This window comes from Periplaneta americana, chromosome 3, assembly GCF_040183065.1.
Source record: "Periplaneta americana isolate PAMFEO1 chromosome 3, P.americana_PAMFEO1_priV1, whole genome shotgun sequence".
NCBI classification, from domain to species: domain Eukaryota; kingdom Metazoa; phylum Arthropoda; class Insecta; order Blattodea; family Blattidae; genus Periplaneta; species Periplaneta americana.
Window position 1 is genome coordinate 119036765 of NC_091119.1, and position 23227 is coordinate 119059991.

General features: G+C 34.5%; 1 protein-coding gene across 10 annotated transcripts in view; it reads right to left on the bottom strand.

Annotated features, from left to right (window-relative positions):
• Window positions 1-537: 537 nt before the first annotated feature.
• The window catches only part of ena (ENAH actin regulator enabled), a 182063-nt gene continuing 159373 nt past the window's right edge, over window positions 538-23227 (bottom strand). For all 10 annotated transcript variants that reach the window (XM_069821430.1, XM_069821424.1, XM_069821425.1 and 7 more), the window contains 4 exons: window positions 20727-21094; window positions 18584-18757; window positions 11332-11617; window positions 538-2872 (listed from right to left, as the gene is read on the bottom strand). In XM_069821430.1, coding sequence (XP_069677531.1) covers window positions 2844-2872; window positions 11332-11617; window positions 18584-18757; window positions 20727-21094 — 857 coding nt within the window. In that variant the 3' untranslated portion in view covers window positions 538-2843. The remainder of the gene's footprint in view (window positions 2873-11331; window positions 11618-18583; window positions 18758-20726; window positions 21095-23227) is intronic.

A 23227-nucleotide genomic window follows, 5' to 3' on the forward strand; every position in this document is an offset into this window, starting at 1 on the left:
TTCCACAGATTGTTGCAGCCTGTCACATCATTTGTACTACATCCGGCATCCTTAACAAGTACAGCAGTCAATGCTTCGGCAATGCTAGTATTGTTGTGTGGAACAAGAGGGAATCATTTTGAATCATTTATGCACAGTATTACACTTTGTCATAGTCCTTGCATGAATGACTGCATACCCAACACTAAAACAACTCTAGCCTCATCTTCACACCAGTGCGAGACAGAACACACGTTACTTACTAATAAATGTTTGTTTAGTACCCTCTATCTACCATACTCTTTTGTAACTTAATTTCTGAAAAACCCTGTATATATAAATTAATAGATCCTACAAAAACTTTAGTTTATCATCTGAACTTAGTTACTGTGGATGTTGATACAAATTTTCACAGACTACTACATCAACTTCACCCAGATATCGTAGAGAATTTCCCATCTTGATTACTATCTATAGCACACAATTTAAAGAGGTAACAGCAGTTTGGATTATTTCGTACCATGCTTAAATAGTAATAAAGTTATTAAAAAGAAAACAAAGCATTTCAGAAGTTTATTCAAAATACAATGCAAAAAGACAAAATGTATGGCATATACAATACTCAATTAAAAACTATTAAATATGCATTTATAATTTCAATATAATATTGGAAAACTACACACTACCTATTACATATGAGGATTGACTTCCTAGATTTTAGGATCTAATCACCACTTTTCCTGTACATAATATTCTTAATGACACATTATATAATGTTATATATTTGAGACTGTGAGATCACATCATTTGCAGAACCTTCTTTCGTATGTCTATATAAAGGTTAAAATGGTATCATTTTACATTAAAATCTCTCTTCCTTGAACTTGGTATCAACTTACGTCCCTATGGGTTTACAATACATACATTTGTCTATATCATACACATATGATATGAAGCCCAAATTATTTAAGAAGCAGTATTCCAATTACGTGATCTTGAGCAGATTTCAAGGCCAGTAAAAATATAAATATAGCGCAAAAAACGCCAATCAAGTGGAAATAAATACTGCACAAGTCTTGCAATTCAACTAACTCATATTCAACTATAAATATTAAGGAATGAATGATTGCTTAAGAATGTATGTGATTTGATGACAATTTCAACTTTCTCATCTTCTATAAAATCGTTTATTTTACATTCATAAATAATAAATGTTGCGGCAGTCTTTGAAAGATTATATCTTAACAGACCTAATGACTACGTGCCAGACAGGCAACAAATGTTGTGGCAACCTTCGAGATTGAGAGAATAGGCCCAGTTGATCTTAAAAATTAAAACAGGTTTGTTGAGAAAATTTAGAAATTTCCCTTTGGGAAAAGAGTATATATTCACATTAAAATACATGTTATTGGGATGTGGGTGTTAGGGTTCGATGTTCTTGGTTAGGGGAAGGGTCACACTTTAATAATTACAGGAGGGATGCCAACTGTATAACATATAACATAATAATAAAATCAATCCGACTAAAAATTATATCACAATAATAGTGTCCATGACCAACTGCTTAGAACCTGTATGGACACAGCTGGCACCCCCCGCCCACACAACTTTAGGGTGAACAGCACTACATTCAAGACAAATGTTACCCTACAGCTAGCTTCTAGTTCATTGTCTTGCAGTTACAAGTAGTATAATATATAGCTGAAGCTCTCTGAACAAGCAGCGCTATGTACAACCCCAAGCCTGTAGAAAAACTCAACATAATAGTCCCTTTGTTGGCCAAAATTTCACCAACTTCGTCGCTTGAATAAAGAAATACACACCCAGGCTTTGTGCACAACGAAATAAATATAAAAATGTGCATTCTGTTTACAGTAATAAATACAGTAAAAAGATTTAATATTTACATATAGTCTGAAATTATATTAAATCCATTCATGCAATAAAAAATTAAATTAAACGTATGCTTTACAATATGATTTGTTGTTTTTGACTCCTGATTGCAAGTTAAATAATAATTCATCCTGTTGTACAACTGTATATTTGATGAAAGGGGTTCCCTTTGCTCTGAATGGCTCATATGACACAACATGATGTGTCTACAGCACTGGAAACCCAATAATAAAGTAAGTATTTGTGCATATACAAAGTTACAATTGTTACTTGTCAAGAGCAGGATCTATGGTACTTCCTCCCAGGTTGATTTGCTCCAGTCATATCTCTCTGAACCACAAAGCCTACACTATTTAGTAGTAGTGAAATGTTATGTGCTCTGCACATCCAAATGTACTTAAATGCCCGTCAGTAACAAATGTATTTTTGTTCAAGTTATTCCCTGTAACAATTAGAACCTAGTATCAAATTGATGTTTTCGTGTCCCATCACAACCAAGCCAAACTGTAATTAAAGCTTCTAAAAGCAGTAGTGTTGTAACTATTACTGTTAGACCTTGTGAAGAGATCACAAATTTTGTTCAGCCAATTCTCACTAAATTTCAAATTAATTACACAATGGATATACAACAATGTTAGTCCTAATCATAAAGTAAACACAAATATTCTGCTGGCTTCCCAGCATTTTTAGCTATCTTTTAAAATCTTATCTATGTCTTCATTTTGCTAACATGAACACTAAATTAGGATTTGTCTTTCACATGCTCGTTATCAAACAGCTGAGCATAACCAAATATTTCACAGAATGTATTACAGTAATACAACAAAAACCAAATATGTTGCATGCAATGGGAACTAAACCAGGCTGGTTCTTCCTGCAGCAGTACAACAGCTGAAGCAGTCCATTCAGTAAATCCATGCCGATTGACTGAGAGTGAACATTTCCATCATAGGAACTCAGCACACTGAGGATTATCTCCTGGCAAACTCCATTCTGACAGCTGTGACATAAACATACAAAATATACATTGCAATTTCCAATCTTAAGAAAATTTAAATTTCATGTTTGATTATTGTCTGATATAACCAATGAATCAAGTTTTGCAGACACAAACCCTGAAGAAACATATGGACTTTAATAAATTTCTTTGGAAAGTAATAATTTAAGTGCCAATATTTCCACACTGTAGAGTGAAATTATTCATTTACAATTAAAGCATATGAATAAAAATACATTTTTAAACATTAAGTAGAATACTCTTATCATAGCAGCTTTAAGTGTACTCTTTTTATATAGAAGACTAAATCATCTCTCAGAAAAATCAAACATGATTCTGAGAGGAAGGGAACAAAGAGCACTGACAATCAATATAATTATAGACCTCGTCTTCAAGGAAAGTAAAATAATGATGTCATGATAAATTATAAAATGGCAGGTACATTGTTTATAATATTAACAATATTTTGACCCATACAGATGGCAACTTATGGAGAATCACAATGCCAGGTACTAATTATTATTCAGATATGTCCATTGTAATCTGTTTTTAGTCCTTTTAAATTAATTTTAACTTCAATACCCTATCTATTATAGGAAGTCTAAATATAAATACTGTGAAATACTGCGGTATGAATTTAATATTCTCTGAGTTCAGTTAAACCATTAAAAGTTAGATATGTACATTAATTTGTCACTGTAACATCGGAGGCAAACATTAAATACAAAGATGGCGTCAATATATGTATAGTTGAATCGGTGGGGCTAAAAGGCACTATATCAGTTTTTACAACTTTTCAAGAGAAGGAAAAAACACTGGTGGCCTATGTTCAAGAGAGTTTTCTACACACACCAGACATACACTCAAAGTCACAGATCACTAACAGATACAGTAAAACCTCTATCGACTGAAATAAAGGGGGCTGACCCCATTTCGTATAAGCAAATTTCAGATAATAAATGTATACCTTTTTTTAGAGTTAGAAGACTGGAAATTGACTCATAAGTTGTGTACATGAAAGCAGGATAAGAAATAAAAAAGAATATTGATACAATGCATACAGTAGGTACAGTAATACCAAATGTAAATAGTGATTCTTCATTATTATTTTTAAAGAAAAAGTCAGAAATTTTCTTTTGAGTCTTTTGTTCGCATCTTTTTCTGGCAACAGTGTCACACCTGCTTACTACCAGAGGTGGGTTTAGCCAGCTTGTGTAAACAACAGAATGTGTTATCCCTTGCATGCATTCCTTCAATTGCTTACTGAGAATTACATATCTTCAGAATTGCTTCTACTTTACCCTTGAAGTGTTGAAATTAAAAATAAGTATAATGAGTGTATCATACATCATATGTAAATTTTGTATTTCATAAATATAGTGCATGGTATAACTTTATAAAAATTCATTTACATGACTTGCATGTTTTGGTTAAAACTGATTTTCGGTTGACAGAGGTTTGGTTAATGGAGATTTTACTGAAACACATTTTCGGCAATGGAGAAATACTTGGAAATTTCTTAAATATTAATAAATATTTCTTTTTTATAAAAATGACATGATTCCTTTTAGTTCTGAAAATTATTTTTAATTATTAGAATGCCTGAGATTTAACATTACGCAGTATTTATGAGCTAAAATATAATGTATTGCAAATATAAAAATGTTACAACTTCTTTATTGTGTTACTATTATAAAAATTACCTGGCTGACTAGTTTCGATGTGGTATCTATCATTGTATGAAGCCTAGTAATTTTTATAATATTAACACAGTAAAGAAGTTACAATGTTAATCAGTGATTAATCAAGTGTATCCAATAATGAAGATATAAAAATGGTTCAGAAGGCAATCATAATTTTACTCAGTGTTTATCATAAAATGCAATATTTGAGCACAAAATTAATATACATTACTACCTGACAATAAATAATGGCTTTACATTTATAAAATGTCTTGAACACACATCCTTTAACCCACGAGAACACAAATTTCAGGGATTTCAGAGCTAACTTGCTTATTTGCCATCAAACATGTCTATGTTGCTTTAACTCCTCCCCCAACCATATATATTCTTTCTGGGCATGTGGGGGATGCACTGGCCACTCAGCTGTTTTGACAGTGGCCTTAGAGAATGTGCAAGGAACAGTTGATTTCTTCTGTGCTGTTTTTGATCACACACACACATTATCGTGAAAACATGTTTACCAACAAGCGTTTATTGTCATTTTTTTACCATTACTGACACAAAAGAAGAAAATCGAACTTTTAAGGTTCTTGCAGACATTGAAGAGGAGGAGCAACCCAATAAGGAGCTTCGAAGGCAAGCAGACACCATTTTGGTCATGAAGAAGAATGTGAATCATAAGAAGAAAGAACTGTGGAGATACAGGAAAATGAAGAAGAACCAAATGACATTGAACATTGTGTAGAAAAAAGTGACCATACTACAGATATAAAGAACTCTGCAGAATCTGAAGACAAAGACTGTAGCCCAGCATATGCCAATATACCAGGATTTCCAAATACACTGTAAAAGATAGTGTGACAACATGGGCCAGACATTGCAGCCCAATGTTGGACATGGCCATGTAAGAGATATAAAATTTTGCGCCTCACATCAACTTACTTATGCAAATATTAGGTATTTAGCAGTCAAACTGTATAAAAAAAATTGGTGTGTAACAACATCTTAACATATGCCACTATCTAAATCAGGCATCTGCTAAGTAGTAAAGTATCGAACATTTATTTTTAGCTCAATTTTTTTTTTTTCTAAAAATTTTGTTGCTCCCACAAATTTGCTAACTTGAACATGGGTCCATGCATACTTATGGGCCTGCCTGCATGGACTGACTTAAGAAGCCAGATGTGTTATAGTACAGGCAGAAGAAAAAAGTAGCTTTCATATTACCCTTTTTCTCTGATTGAGGTTCTGGCTGATATGTACATATTTTATCGGGCAGTACATTTCACTTGATGATATGTGTCAGAGGAAGAACAATTGTTTGTATGCATCTGAGGCCTGACTAGTGTAATATGTAGTTGACTAACCAACAACAACATATTACCCTTTAACGCTACCTCTCCTCATAACTAATCCTTGTTTCTTCTCAAAACCAGTTTCAAAGGTCAAGTCCCAAACATTATTCTCTATGAAGATATCCGAAATAACAGATCCCAACTCTTTCAGCTGGCACCTTCGTTCACTTTAAAAAATAAAAAAAAAAAACCTAGAATGTTTAAAAAAAAATCACTAACCAAACTTCTTTACAATGAATTTTTATTAGCTTATGCTACTTTTTCTGACAAGTAGAACACAACATTCAATAAAATATTATAATTAATTAATCTCTACATTTTATATTTGAAATTGATACAGGATTCATAACATACCTGTAAGTGCATGAAATGTTTATCATCTCAGTTGAGTGTTACTGCAAGATTTGGATTTTTAAGAAAGTGATTCTTTTTATAAAAATTGTGTGTATAAGATTGAGAGTGAAATAAATTTAATGCAATTTATGTGTTGAATTATTAATTATAATTTTTCTTTATTGAATATATGCCTCATATCTGTATCACTGTTGGATTTAGACTATCAATTTGAAGGGCCAGAGCTTCAGTTTGTCACACACAACTGACATCTTCTGATGAACAAATGAACAACACTCTGAAGTTCCACATCATTGATAGCTTAGATTTCTTCTCGTATATAGTATTTTAGTTCATCAATAGAATGAAGATTTTTCCTATAAACACTGCCTTTCAGTGTTCCCCATAAATAAAAATCACAGGGTGTTACATCTGGGCCTTGTGGTGCCCAGTTTCAATAATTTTGTTGCATTTCTTGCAGAGGACTGAGATATTCCAGTTTCCTGTGCTACACACTTTAGAGATTTCTGAGGGGTATGTTCTAATCTTTCACCAATCTCATCTAATTTTTCTTCTATAAGAACACTACGTTTTCTGTTTGATTTTCGATTCTTCACTGAGCCTGTTTCTTTAAATCTTTTAGCGAGTCATCTCATTGTTTTGGCAGAAGGCACAGGTCTGTTTGGAAAATTTATTCGAAATTTTCGTCTTTTTTCGCACACGACCTTCTACCTTTTATGTACGTATTGTACATATGCACACAGCATTACCTGAGCATACTGAGTATCGTACAGTCAGTGAACACAAATTTGTGCAATTGACAAAGTCAAGTAATAAATATAAAATAAACAACACAGACATGAAAAACAATAAAATTGTGTCAGAAACATTCAACAATATTAATATTAAAAAACTCATTAATATCATAAAAGGGTCTGTTGATTAACCAACCAGAGACAAATATGTTAAAAGACTTTCTTTCCAGATTGAAAACATGTGTCGGAAATTTGTTTGCAATTTTTAAAGAGATAATAAAATAATTATTCATTGTTTTGGTTAGCCTACACTTAGGTATATCAAAAAGATCACGGTTTCTGGTGTTGTATAGGTGAACATCATTCCTATATGTCAACATTTGTGAATTATCTTTGACAAAATTTAGGGCTTGATAAATATACAGTGATGTTACAGTCATTTTTTCATTCACAAATAACGGTCTGTAGTGTGCTTTCATTGGTGAATTCTAATAGTTTTTTTTGTAACATAAGAACCTTATTAATATGAGTACTATGACCCCATAAAAGTACTCTGTAAGAAAGTATACTATGAAAATAAGGAAAATAGACAACTCTAATGTAATTCTTCGGAACATACATTTTCAAATTTCGCAGAAGAAATATTACTCTTGACAATTTTTTACAAGTAAAATCAACATAGTCTGCCCAGGAAGTGTGCTGTCCACAGTAATACCAAGAAGTTTGAAGTTATTATTTTCCATGACTGTACTACTAAATAACAGAGATGCAGTTTTACCTTTATTTAAAAGAAATTTATTGGCACTAAACCATTTCTTGGCTTCAATACACAATAATCACTAAACTTTTTACACTAATGTTGTACACTTGAAAAATTGAGAGTTTCATAACACGATTTCTAACCACACTGAATGCCATATGGCTACTGGAGGTCAACTGCACAGGAGAAACGGTTATGAGCTTGCTGGAAACCATGCAGGGCATGGCCGGCCGCTGTTTCTGGGACCATGGATATTAATGGTATATGCACCCGGCCTATTGAACCACACAGAGTGTATGGTATTATATTGCTGGCTTCCCTGCAGACATTAAGAGAACTGCTGCTTTAATATGAACATTCTCGCAAATTGTAAATCAAAGGGAGAAAAAGCATCAAAATGCATTAAAATTGTATTTCATCTGTTGATTACAGTACTCAATTTTGAAAGTACAGTATGCACATTTGTACACAAATCTCTTGCCATGTGCAATTATGTCCAGCAGCAAGTGTCATAATATTCATATAATTCGTAATTTGTGTTCCATAAAATTCATCACTAAAACGCAATAATTGATTCTATAAACATTTAGTGACTGACGCACGCACGCACGCACGCACGCACGCACGCACGCACACACACACACACACACAGAGATAGCAGCGACACAAATTATTATGACATTAGTGTTAGAGATAACGCAACACTGCTAATATAAAGAAAGATCATCGTAGTAGCCTAATGAGTCACTATCTCTCATTCAGTGCGTGTGTTAGCAAAAATGCCATTTCAGTTTTCCAATATCGAGTATGCAGATATGACTTATGTGTAGCTATGGATTCTGTAACAGAAATGTTATGGACGAATATCGAAGGAGATTTTCAGATAATAGAACGCAGTCATGTGGTGTTTTTTTTTTCGTACATTTCAGTCACTAAGGAATACTGGTTCAGCGCTCGGAGTTGTGATAGCATTTGAGCATATGGTTGCCAAGAATGAAGAACGCGAAAATACACTGTGTCTCAAAAATCATGGTAGGTGTTCAGAGAATTATATTTTTTTAATGAGTAGAATTGGAGCAGATGAAAATAAAACTTTCTCAAAGTTTTTCGTCTGTAAGTTTGATGCACTGAAAGAAACAAGAGACAGTATAAATGAAACAAATTCAATAGTTTTTATTGTTACAATTTAGGGACGTAAGGGAATAAGGCAGTGCAGTTCACTCTTGAAAGACTTCATGTATTGCTGGATTCGGTGGGGTCTTTGAATACCAGCCGTAATGCAGATTTTTCAGGTGACTAATAATGTGAATGTTCTTTAACGAATTTATAATACACACAGTACCTCTTTCACGAATTTATAATACAACAAATAATATTGTCGTAAATAATTTAAATGCTTAAACTTTCATAATTTCCACGTTTATGTTTAACACTGAGGAGGGTGTAACTCAATTTAAAAAATATGACATGTTTATGTGAACTTTATTCATCATGATGATGCCAGAAATCAGATTCTAGAGTATGGTACGATTTTCGTGAATCCTCTGCATATTAGGGTGTATCGAAATCGGTGGTTAAATTTTTTTTAAGAAATTAAAAAAAGTGGGAGTCTTATAGGTTAATTATTGTCGGTACCAAATTTGGATCTCATACAAAGATTTCTAGCCGGGGCGCATTAGCTTTTAGGTTTGAGAATTTTATCTAAATATATATTTAAGGAATTTCGCAGCTCTTTGCTTGCTACAGACTGTAATAGTCATTATATTTCTTACATTTTCTGTACTTTAAACATTTTAATATTACGTAAGTAGCCAGATAACAGAACAGAACTTGTAACAATATTTTCAGGCTGTAACAACCCAGAACTCATCATAGGAAAGTGGCTGCTATCGAGTTCCTCCCGCCCACCCACCCATTCATTGTCTTGCTTTGTTATCAGTATTACTCCAGTCTAGATGAAAAATATTTACTTTTCTTTTCATACCTACGTAATTCTTTTTTTGCACGAAGCTTGGAATGAATGTATGCATCTCTTGCATCATAGCCACATACAGAAGAAGCAGCATCACTAACCACTTCTACTTGTCTTTCAACAGTCTGTGTGTGGCAAGAGAAACAAGGAACATCAATTTGTTGTAAATTTACGTCACTCAGTACTTTCAGAAGATTCTCAGTTTTTATATGAGCTACCACTGGTGGCTCCGTGACACTGCACTTGTTCCAGTCAATCAAGTCCATATACTCCTTACTCATGAAATTGAATGGCACTAGAAACTTGCGAACAGTTTTTCAATTATTTCTCCTTGCTAAAACTCTTCGTTCTTCTAAAACATGAGTTCCAGAGAATATTTAAAAGTGAAATCCGAATCCAAATAATTATTTTCTTCCGATGAGCTGCTCTGTTGTATGGCTCACTCTGGAGAAATAGATGTCAGATCTTCTTTTCATTTATGTTTCATGGATCTTCTTTCCTCTTGTTTTTGTAGTTTTTTTTTGTTACTACATTGTCCAGCCTTCCAATCACCATTTTTCTACATGTCTGTTGATCGACCAGGAAATTTCTTTCTTTTTATGGTATTTTTCGCGACTTTTTACATTTGCAGTTCGCAAAGTCAATGCATTTGCATGTTGCAATATCAAATAGTCTTTGGCTGTTACATCTCATACAGTCCAGTTCAGATTCATTAGATTTTCTGCTTTTAATAAATTCTTAACTTCATTATGATAATTTAATATCATATCTGTTATTGTTCTCATGGACACGACAGGGATCAAACCGTGTTTCCATGTACTCACTACTTTATTTATAACTTTTTCTGCATTACATGCACTGCAGATTCTTTACTTCCTTCACCTTTTAATTCTACGCCAGAGAAGAAATAATACCTCAATACATCTTGCTAGGTCGGGAGTGTTCTGTTATCCAATTCTTTTGGGGTACCAAAAATATTCTCTGCCCTGATAGATGTCTTCTTTCTTATTTTTACGGGTGTAGATTTTGCGACTAAAAGCACTACGCAACACTCAAAACACGCATACAATGCACTACAAGCAAAGGCCCAAGAGAAACTGATGAATAGAAAACAGGGAATCTGTGACAGAAACCAGAAGCAATAACCATCCCTTATCATCATCTGCTCCCTCCCTCTATACAATACGCACCCTAATTTGAAGTATATTGTGTTGCCAGTCATCTATACAAACATTTATAACATCTGAACATTCTTAAATTACAGAATGTAATTTTTTCAAGTTTTTGGTGAGTTCTATAAAACTTGGAAGGCTTTGCGCCTTGGTGAAAATTTAATCTAGAGCTCTAATTTTTTTGTGCATAATTGTTAGATATAATGACAACTTTTCTGCTCTCCATGTTTTTTTAAATTCGAAATTTAATTTTTTCGATACACCCTACTGTATATACATATATACACACATACTATTAATTAGTAGAATTGAAATGAAATAATTCGACAATTTCTCGCTGCCCAACCCACAGTTCAGGTAAGGTGCTGTCAAGAGGTAATGGTCAGTTTTGTGTGCATGTGTGTATTGTTCTTTTCAAACATAAACTCACCATCAATGATGTCCTGTTTCAACTTGGCCATCTCCTTTCTCATTTCTTTAAGGATCTCTTGTTTGAGCGATTCCAAGTCTGTGACACAGGTGGCTCCATCTGGGAGACCATTCAACTTTGGCAGCTGTTCCTCACTAGCTGAACCAAATCGCTTTCGAGATGGTTTGGGTGATTCAGAGCCAGACCCATTGCCACCCCCACCACTAGTACTACCACCTCCGAACTTTCCACCATTCGTGCTGTTCTTCTCCCCCCAGGGTTTCTTATCCTGCCCTGTGTCTCCCTCCTGTAAACATATACAGAAGATTATGAAGTAAATAGGTTAATGATGCCATTAACACTTTTTTTAAGAAACAGTTTCGTATTATAGCAAACAGATATTCAAATAACGTGCCTTTAAACTAGAAAGCTGACAACTGATAAAGGAGCAAGAGTTGAACAAGAACATTAAGAGAAATCTGTTCCCACAAATCACACAAAATCTGCATGTGAATGAACTATGATTCCACTCATTTTATAAGCAAAGGATGAACTGCTTATAACTCTTTGCAGTAAATTATTACAGAAATGTGGTCTATATTAGTTTCAAGGCATTGGAAAATACTGATATATAAAAATAAGAATAGAAGGGATGGTATAAAACTTTTCACACCACTGCATTTTGTTACGCATTCCAAAACTCTTTTGTGGGGAAGCTCACAACCGTTTCATATTTTTACAAATGCTAAATAAGCACTATAATTATAAGAAATGTGAAGTTAATTATTAATAAAACCAGAATTTCTTATATACAAGTTCCAAATGACTGGTGACTTAATGTGTTGACGAATATGTATCAAGTTTCAACGTAATAAGGATAACTATAAACAAAACAAGCTATAACAGCTGTGCTAACCACACAATACCTACATTCTCATTGGATAATCATCCACCTCTGCTTTGGCATGTGAACTTGAGGCCAGCAGCCAGCTGATCATCTGAGCCCTTAAAGGGGCAGGCTGTAGCGCCATTTATTATTATTATTATTATTATTATTATTATTATTATTATTATTATTATGAACAAAAAGAGTGTCCCTTGATCTAAAAACATATTTGTTAGATTATTATTATTATTATTATTATTATTATTATTATTATTATTATTATTATTATTATTATTATTACTGCGCATAGAAGAGTACAAACATTATCATGAGAAGAATCCTGCCAAACTGCAAGACAGAAAATTCCCTTTTCAAGTTGCAATCTCTTATAACACAATCAGTTGAATGCACCACAGTACCAACCTATGCTCCGCTATATATAGAAGGTACCTGGATAGGTGTCATAGGACATACCTCTTATGTTCCACAATGCAGTGAACATAAATTTTGCTCGTTTTTGAAGCATGCAGCACTCCTGACTATTATCCCAGTGCCATCATTATCTATTTGTGATGTGGTATTCAACTTTGCTTGCAACACTGCCTTTTCACAAAAAATTACCATGATATGGAATGATGTATATGAAGTTGCAACTTTATGATGTTGTACATAATCTCTCCAATCATATACATATCTCTTATTTCACAGGTAATTTGTGTTCAACACTTTATAGCTGCAAACATTACAGGTGTGTGCTCCACTTTTACAAGCCATAGTACAGGAGTTATGGGTAATTGCGAGATACCACACTTTGCACTAATTACTTCCGACTAATGCTTGTCCACCCCAGAAAGTTTCGTGACCATTCTCATTGGGAGGTCAAAAGCCTTTCATTCTTAGTTTTTTTTTTCCTTCATTTTGTTTGAAGTTGGTGTGAAATAGGGCGTTGCTAGTGAAGGTGCAGAAAATACACCAATTTCAAGCCCGTCTGTTCAGGTTGTCAAAAATGAAGACAGTTCATACTTAGAAGTGAATACTGATGTTTGTGGCTGTCTAGAAAAAATTCTGCTAACAGTAGTATTGAAGCAGAACAAGCAAACAATAGTAAAAATGATGTGTTAATATGTGCAAGTGAAACAAATTTACCCACACCAGTTCCTAACTCTGAGTCATGGCAAGTAACATGCGGTCTTTGAAAACTAAAAAGTGGCAGACAAATTGTGTCACTGAATGTGTTGTTCGAAAAAGTACCCCCAACCTGCCTAATAATCTTCTAAGTGACGGAACAAGAGCCTTTCCAGTATTATTTTCAAAACTCAAGAATGGAGAATGTGTTCCCAGAGACAGGCTAGTGTGGAGTGAAATAAATCAGTTCACTGTACTATTTTCTCTGATTTGTTTCCCTCCACACTAGTCAGTCACTGGGAATACATTCTCCATTCTTGAGTTCTGAAAATACTGTAATACTGTTTTTGGAAAGGCTCTTGTTTTCGAACAACACATTCAATGACACAATTTGTCTGCTACTTTTAATTTTTTTTTTGCTACGTTCAATTTCACACCAACTTCAAACAAAGTTCTATTCCCTTTCTTAATATCTTCCAATTTTTCTGTCTCTCCTTGCGTTTCTCAGCTCTCAACTTATGCTTCTACTTATCCATTGTCCACTGGTAACACTAATGAACAGAATTTACTAGAAAAACGACAACGAAAAGACGAAAGTTTCGTCATGAAACATACTATGTAGGCCCTACTGAAAAGGAAACATAATCCTCCAGCTTGGATTTGGGAAAGTCCATTAACATATTGTGGTGGGCAGGCAGGGGCTGGTAGTTAAGAGGACATGCCAATTGAACGCGTTCGGTACAAGTGACGGGAACATATTTCAGACAAATCCTGGAGCCCTCAAGTGTCATGTCGATGGCTGTTAACGTGGGAAACTGATATTCTATTATATAAAAGTTAAACATTTACATAATGAAGTGGTAATTTGTATTAATTCTACTATTGTTCGTTAATATGTCAGATTCATGTAACAAATGTTCTTACAAAATGTTATAATACCGGTATGTATCTGTGAATAATAATTTATTTGTGATAATAAAAAGTAATCAGACTCACTTAATCTGATGGGCCCTTACTGCTCACGGGCCCGTATGCACTTGCCCCCTTTGCCCCCCTTTCTCGGCAGCCCTGGTGGTCAGACCTTCAGCCTGTCATGCAGGCAGCCCGGGTTCGAGTCCCAATCAGGTCTGGGATTTTTCATTTGAAAAATCCATAGTGACACTTGTGGCGGACAAGGTCGCAGTTGGGGATTTTCTTGAGGTTCTCCCGTTTTTTCCCCATATTAGGCATTTATATTATTCCGTCACTATTGCTCCATTTCGTTATCATTCCGTAGCATTCCACTATCACTGGCTAGTGATGCACAGAGGGTGCTGGCCTAGGGACAAGTGGGGTTGCCTGCTCGAAACCTGGGTACACAGAGAACCTTAGTCTGGTCAGCTGGTGTGGGTTTGGGAATGCGTCAGTAGAGGGTTAGCACATTAGACCTTAACAGGTAGCAATGCTGGGCCATAGTGTCTCTCTCCATAAATTTCATTCCATTCCAAAGTGACAGTGTATCTCCTTGCTTTAGACCGCAGTGAATTGGAAAAGCATCCGACAGAAACTGACCTATACAGACTCTGCTGTATGTTTCATTGAGACACATTTTAATTAATCAAACTAGTTTCTTCAGAATACCAAATTTAAGAAGAATATTATATAAAACTTCTCTCTTAACCGAGTCACTGTTTCTCTTGCTAAAATTGACTTTTGACAACTTTAAAAAAATTCACCAAATGTAAGAGCATCTGTTACATCGTGTTTTCCTTGTAACACACTAAACCACATGAAGCCTTTTCCTTTGCTTTCTATTCCTTCCTGCAAACTCTTTCCGTACAGTTTTCTCGTCCTGAGTATTTTGAGTTACAGCTTTCTTGATTCTTACTTTCCTTTTTGAATTTTCACCTTCTTCAAGAACACTGCATTTTAATCGGGATTTTGTTCAATCTTCTTTCTCCATTTTTGCCATCTTTCTTTTCCTGATGTTGAAGGCATTATGACTCACACTAAAATGTCTGAAATTTAAACTATGCATGCCATATTAGCGATAAGCATACATATTAAATGTAATAATAAATTCTTGTCACATCCCTAACAAAACTGTACATCTCTAACAAGTGTATTAAAAATTGTGCAAAAGAATAATATCTGTATACATTCCAGTTCTTCTTATATAAATACTTACCATAAAATGTAGTCAGAGAAAATAAATCATCAACTTCCTATCTGTACAAATACAAGTAGATTCACTTGAAAGATTAAAATGTTTGGGATGTGACATCATATTAGTAAACAGTGCCACAGGAAGCAGATATTTCAAACACATCGATCGTGGTTGCTAACTTAAATGTATTATTACTCAATGAAGACGTCCAACAGATGGTGGTGATGTTTTCTTCAATAAGTTTCTTTTTTTCTCATATATTTTCTTTGTCACATCCCTAACGGATTTTCTACAACACTGAACTATAAATCAGTCTGAAGATCGTAACAATGTAAATTCACTTCTTAAACAACAACAGGGATAAACTGTTACGCATTCTTTTGTTACAGTATAAAGAAAAATATACGAGGTGAGATATTTATTTTTCACATAATAGATTTAATTTACCATGAAATGCCCCACTAATTAAATCATTTAGTTTGTTCAGTTTCTATTGTCGAAGGTCGTCCTTCTCACTGAAAGTAATTCTTCATATAGGTATTTTTTTAGATTAAAAATGCTGCTTTATCCTCCATGCTGTTCCTCTTTCTCCATGACCTTTAAGCTCTCTCATATTGCTTCTTGTTCTCTCTGCATTCTGTATCATACCAACTCGACTCATCTTCCATTCTCTTCCCCTATGATCTGTGCATCATGTTTCTATTCGCCCTTTGAATACTATGGTAAAGTAAATTAAATGCTATGTCAATGTTGTTATCTAATGCTTCACTTTTTCCTAGCTGCAGTAAAGAACTCGTTTTGTCCTCTAGTAAATTCACAAGGTTATCCCTTTCTTCCTCTCTCCATACGATTTTCATAGTCCCCTTCACTTCATTACTTATAATTTTTATTCTTCTTCCCACTTCCCTTGTATTCTTATTCATCAATTCTACTTGTAGTTCTACTTATAATGAAGATGACTACTTAATGAACGGTCTTCAATTCTAAAATAGGTTATAATACATTCATTTCTGTCAGGATAGTATACAAATCAAATTAAACATCTGGTTTTTAAAAGTAACAATAATATTGTCAGCTTTACATGGCAGTCGCAAAATAGGTAACACTTACTGCATACTATACGAAACAGTAAAGACAAGCATGGACATGGACACATAAATGTATAGGTTAGAAGGTATTCAGTGAGTCCTTTCAAGGGACGAATCCCGAGTATCAATCAATCAATCAATCAATCAATCAATCAATCAATCAATCAATCAATCAATCAATCAATCAATCAATCAATCTTACTGTATCCAGCTGTTTCTTGACAACATAAAGTCCACTATAATCCACTGTAGTCTATTCAGTTTTTGTTTCTCATGAGAAATGAGGGGTATTTTGATTGGTGTTCATTATAGATGCCTGTGCTAATAGCCAGAGTTGGGGTGTAGTCAATATATACTGCAGGGCTGTGTCTTCTGCAACTGGTACTGATGATTTTAATTTACTTTGTTTGTGGTTTATGGATGGACAGTAAAGATGAATATGTTCCAGATCGTCATCATGATTATTACACCACAGACGAGTAGGATTATCAGAAAGGTGAAATCTGTGTAGGTACAGTTGTGTGACAATGTGATCTGTTCTGGCTCTTTTTAAAAATATTTGAACATTTCTGAGGAAGTTTTTATACATTTCCAGGTCATTTGCTTTCTTTTGTACGGACTGTAAAATTTTTCCTTTGTCAAAAGAGAACCAATTGTTGATCCATAGGTTTATAAAATGAGACCTTACTGAAGCAAAGGCACTGGATAGAGATATCACTTGACGAGGTCTTGGTTGCAAATATGTTGCCTGTTTTGCAATATTATCGACTTTCTCGTTTCCAGGTATACCACAATGACTAGGTATCCATTGAAATGTTATTTCCTTTTGGAGTTTTTTTAGTTTTCTTAATAGTTTCTGAATTAGAATAATTCTATGTGTGTATAGGTTTGGTACATATTTAATATAATTAAATATAGTCCCCTTGGAGTTGGTAAGAACGCAAATAGACTTTTCAGAAATTTGAGTAACACATTGAAGAGTAGCATCAATAGCTAGCAATTCAGTGTCAAGACTGGAATAGGATGAACATGGTATGAAGTAACTTTCTTGGTATTTTGGAATATAATACCCTACTCCTGATGTCCCATTATTAGGATTCAGAGATTCATCAGTATAAATTTGAAGGTGATCCTTATAAGTGCTGCAGAGTAGTTACATGGCATCTAACTTAAGAATGTCTGGAGGATCATTTTTGGAATGATTTCCTGGAATTTGTATGCTATGTTCTGGAATCACCCATTTCCATGGAAGAATTTCGTTCACAACTGGAGTTTAAGTAATGAGTGTGTGTGTGTGATATAGATTGGTATTTCTTCTTTGTTTATTTTATAGAAATTACACACGATATTATCTGACAGTTTGAAGAACATCTGAGATCTGACTGAGGCTTGCAATTTTAAATGTATTTTTAGATCCTTTTGTAATATATAGTGACTGATTTGTTGAATATTACATTCAATTTCTAGGGCAACAGTTGGTGTGGTTTTTGGTACTCCTAGGCATAATCTTAAGGCTGAGTTTTGAAGAACAGACATTTTTTGTAGATGAGTTGCTGATGCTCCTCTACATATTTCACATCCATAGGTCAATTTTGATCGTATATAAGCATTACAAAACAGATGCATTGTCATGATATCTGATTCCCATTCCTTATTAGCTATGATCTTCAAGAGATTTAATCGTGATAGACACTGTGAAGCAACATTTAAATGTTTTTTCCATAAAAGTTTTTAATCAAAAATTAATTCTAGGATCTTAGGAGTTGGATTGTACTGAATTTCTGGATTATTAAAAAAAAATGTGAGGTTTATAGTTTTTTAAGCTATATCTTCTTGTGAAGACAGTATATTCAGTTTTTAATTGTGAGATAGATAGATTCCATTTGGATGCCCAATTACTGATATTATTTACAGCTGTTTGTATAACTCTTAACGATTCATTTGGATCATAGCCCATATCGTAACGAATCCTGAGTATATGAATAGAAAAAATATATATGTACCTGTATAAAGTATTTAAAACTGTACCTGTTCTGCGTCAGGATGTTCCTTCTTTTCAACAGCTTTTCTGCGCCTTGCCAAAGTCTTGGCCATTTCATCCATCATACTTGACATGCTTGCCATTCCACCACGCCCAATGGTGCCATAATTACTGCTGCTGCCACTACTGCTTGTGCTGGAACCACTGTTCTCTGCAGATTGCTGAAGTAAACATCAAAGTCACAATGAGAAAAAAATGGGTTATTTCATCCATATACTGACTGAATTTTTAAACGTATCTTGTAAAGAATTTTTAGTCAACACTGACATCAAAGACGGTGCCAGGATTTTAGAGTTTGTGGGTGTGGATGAGGTGTTATATATACAATCAAAAGTGTTATTACTAATATCTATAAAATGAAAATGTACTTTAATACTTTATGTTCCTAATTTAAATTTTATGTAATGTGTAGCCAATCGGCAATGTATGCAATTTAGGGAGAAAGGAACTGGCCACCCTACACCATTATTTCCTGGCCTAGTTGTCTCGTAAGTGGTGCCTTCTTGGTATCACTTTTGAGCTTCAGACCTGTTTTCGGACAGGATTAACTCCAATTACACCGAAATTACAAGAGATCATAAAGATATATAATGCAATAAAAGAAGAAAATAATGACCATGATGTTCAATGTAACAAATGGTCACACCCTGCAGACATTGTGTGATTTAAAAGAGTGAATAAAAATAAGACTCACAAGTTTGAAGTACTTACTGACGGAAGCAAAAGTGAAAGAGGAATAGGTTCGGGAATTGCAATATTTACCAATGGAACACTTACACGTAAACTTAAATTCAAACTGGATGCAAGATGTTCTGATAACCAAGCTGACCATTTTAGTTAAGAGAACTTAGTGAAAAAGATAAAGACAAGACCATTGCAATATATACGGATAGTCAAATAACATTGGACTCTCTTAAAAATGGCAACAACCACAACCACAAGGCATTAACAGAAGAATTAGGACGAAACTCAGAAAGCTGAAAACAGACAACTAGACCATAGAATTCAGCTCGATTAAAGCACATGTAAGAGAATACGGCAATGAACTTGCGGACCAAATAGAAAAGCAAGTATCTCAAGATGGAAATCTGTTACAAGAAGATTCCAAAAACCGAAATATTACGTGATATGAAACAACATAGTTTATCGGAATGGAAAAGCCTGTGGTAAACCACATCAAAAAGGAAGATTACAAAATCGTTCATGGGTAGGCTTGATGGGCTTACTGCTGTACAGGTAGTCGGCTGGGGAACCACGGTCTGCCCGTGCTCATCATCCTGGACCAAAATGATCGTATTTTAATTAATTACTTCACAGCTTCATCTAATATATTATGACTGAGATACCTATTGTTAATTGTTTTTATTTATAAAAGTATGCCTTGACTGACCGAGTATATAAGGACTCACACTCTGAGGGATAGAGGTCAGATTTGGGATGGCCCTGAAGCAAAAAGTCTTACTAAAGATACTGTTGCTTTGTTTTCCAGTAAGAATGTTGTGTACTATACAGAATTATTACAGAGGGAGGTATTTGGGACAGTTAGGTGAGCTAAGAGCCTTCACAGTGATCACACTGTCTCTCTAGGGTGCTGCATTACAATTTTGAGGTAATTTTCAATTATTTCAATAAGTTTTCTCCCATATGTAGTGTTGGGAGATATAGAAGTTTCATCCACACAAGAAAAGTTGCAAGAGATTTTAAAATATTTATGGTAAGAAAGGGTACCATTTTTGTATTCTACAAACTGCTAATAAGAATAATAAAGAATTACAATAGCTTATTTCATCTATTTGTATATAAACGTGTTAAATATTACACAACGTACAGCTCAGTCTCATCATAGAAATACTTAACCTAAAATTGTTTTAAATATGTAGTATAATATTCTTCAGAAGGTTCCGATACTCCTTAAACTAAATTTTCTGGGCCTACAAATTGCTAGTGATAAGTTACAGTAACAACATGCTTCAAGATATAGTTTGCAATATATTCTGAATGCAATTCCCTTAGTAAGGTTATGGTTTATCAAATTCTTCAAAAGAAGTTTCAACAATTTGAGATAAGACATAAGACTGGTGAAATAAAGCCAGATTTATGAAACCAGTTTCTGCAGTGTGCAGAATTTACCTTATTTGACCTGCGGAGTTTGGCACTCTGAAGCTGAGCTGCCAACGATGACGTCTGCTCTTGTCCATCAGAACTTGATGAACGAGACATGTTGGGAGCAGGTGGTGGTGGTGGAGGGGGAGGAGCAGATGCAGTGGCAGTCAAAAGGGGAGGTGCAGGGGGTTGTGAGGAAGCACCAAGCCAAGGAGGACATGGAGGAGCTGGAGGTGCTGGTGGAGGTGGCCCAGCTGTTTGGGGGGATGAGGTGGGTGGGGCCAGGGCCATGGGTGGAGGTTGTGGGGCTGGGGGAGCTGAAGAAGTACGATGATGTCCTGGTGGAGCAGGGGGTGCAGGCGCACCTGGTGAAGGACTGCCAGGACTTCCTAAAACTGCAACATAAAACACCATTAATTAATGACATACAAACTCTTTTCAATACAAATCCTGTCTTCCTAAGTTCATTAGTTCGTTTCAAGCAGTTCCAGATTACAGTGATTAAGAATTTTGCACATGCTGGTCTGAAAGTGTAAAGCATTCTATTCTTAACATGGAAGCACCTGGAGGATGGAATTCATTATCTCAAACTAAAAGACGACATTCATTTATTCGTTCATAGTTTTCTGCCCAAGAGCAGGTCATTCACTGCAAACTCAGAATTCTCCAATCTTCCCTCTTTTCCGCCTTCCTCTCTGTCTTTGTATATAATCCATACATCTAATGTTGTCTATTATCTGATATATTCTTCTGCCCAGAACTTTTTTCCGTTCATCATTCCTTCCAGTGCATCCTTCAATAGGCAGTTTCTTCTTAGTGACCCTGCAAATTTCTTTTTCTCTTCGTGATCAGTTTCAGCATTATTCTTTCTTCATCCACTCTTTGTAGCACAGCTTTATTTATTATTTCGTCTGTCCATTTCACATGCTCCGTTCTATCCCATATCCATACTTCAAAAGCTTCCAGTGATTTCTCTTCAAGGAGGAATGATGATTATCAGTGGTGAACTTTGAAGTAAGCAAGATATGACCAGTTAATTTAAACTATCTCTGTTGTTCACTCAAGAAAACTAGCACATGGTTTTATCACAGTCTAGTACCGGTATATACAGTTACGAAGCTCAATACGTAGGAAATAAGCATCCATAGATAATTGCTAACCACTAGAATCACTACTATTGCCTCATCACAGACAATGCGAAACAGTACCGGCACAGTCTATTGTTCCTAGTACCCTCAACAACTCAAGCTTCGTGACTGTATATACTAGACTGTGGTTTTATCAACAAAATATCCATCCTAAAAGATACCATGGTGGTGAGGAATATTGAAGAGGAAAAGAAAGTCACGAAGGTGATATATTACTTTCTCATTATACATTTTAAGAACTTCACAACAATTCAGTTCTTTTATCATGTCGTGAATGGCATTATTTTCATAGTTAATTTCTTAATTATTTTCAAAAGACATATTATGTAAATTAAATCATTTATTGTTGTTTTTTTGTTGTTCACTTTAACACTGATATAAAAAAATAAAACTTTCTTAAATTAAAATGTTAAAAGTTAAAAAAAAGGCAATATATCTTAATGACACCACACCAATGTGAAACAGGTCCATCTATCATTAAGCTTATATTACCTTTTCTGAACACTTTTAACGTTTTAATTTAAGAAAGTTTTATAGAAAACACTTAATATGCATTCAAATAAAAAATTTAATACAGTAAAATCCCTCATAACCGGCACCCAAATAACTGGAAATACCAAAACAACAGCACTTTTGGCTAGGCCAAAAGAAAAAAAGTTTAAGTCTGCCACATTGCCACAGTAGGGGTCGTCAGTGTTGCCACATTAGAAAGTTTGCACGAACTTTTATTTTCAGTGAATATTCGAACCTAAAATTAGTGTAGCTATTATTTGTGTGATGTGTTTCACTAAAGAAAATCCACTCAGTTTTTACGTTTATTTAGTTATGTTTGGGCCGTCAGTGTTACCACATTAGGTAGTTCGAACGAACTTTAATTTTCAGTAAATATTCGAACCTAGAATTAGTGTAGGCTATTATTTGTGTTGTGTGATGTGTTTTAATAAGGAAAATCCACACAGTTTTATGTTTATTCAGTTATGAACAAGTGATACAGAAATAAGCTTCACATGGCTGCAGTTTCAACATTTGACATCATGAAATGCGATTTTTTTTTTCTGTACAGGCTATACCAGTATTTATTCAATTATCCAGCAAAATCTCGTATCTGGAACCTAGCCTGGTACCTTTGGTGCCGGTTACGAGGGATTCTACTGTAAATACAAAAGGTATACTCTCTATGCCCAAAATTAGAACATTTAACTTCATTTGTAAATAAATCGCTCCCTTCCAAAAGGGCTTCCAGTCCATTTTTTTTTTGGAAAAAAACAAGTTCTCTGTTGGAATTAGCCATTTAGGGCTGGCACATCATTTTACAACAAAAAGTTTCAATCCAGTTGAAACTTATATGTGAACTGTAAGTGTAGAAATGTTTCATTACAA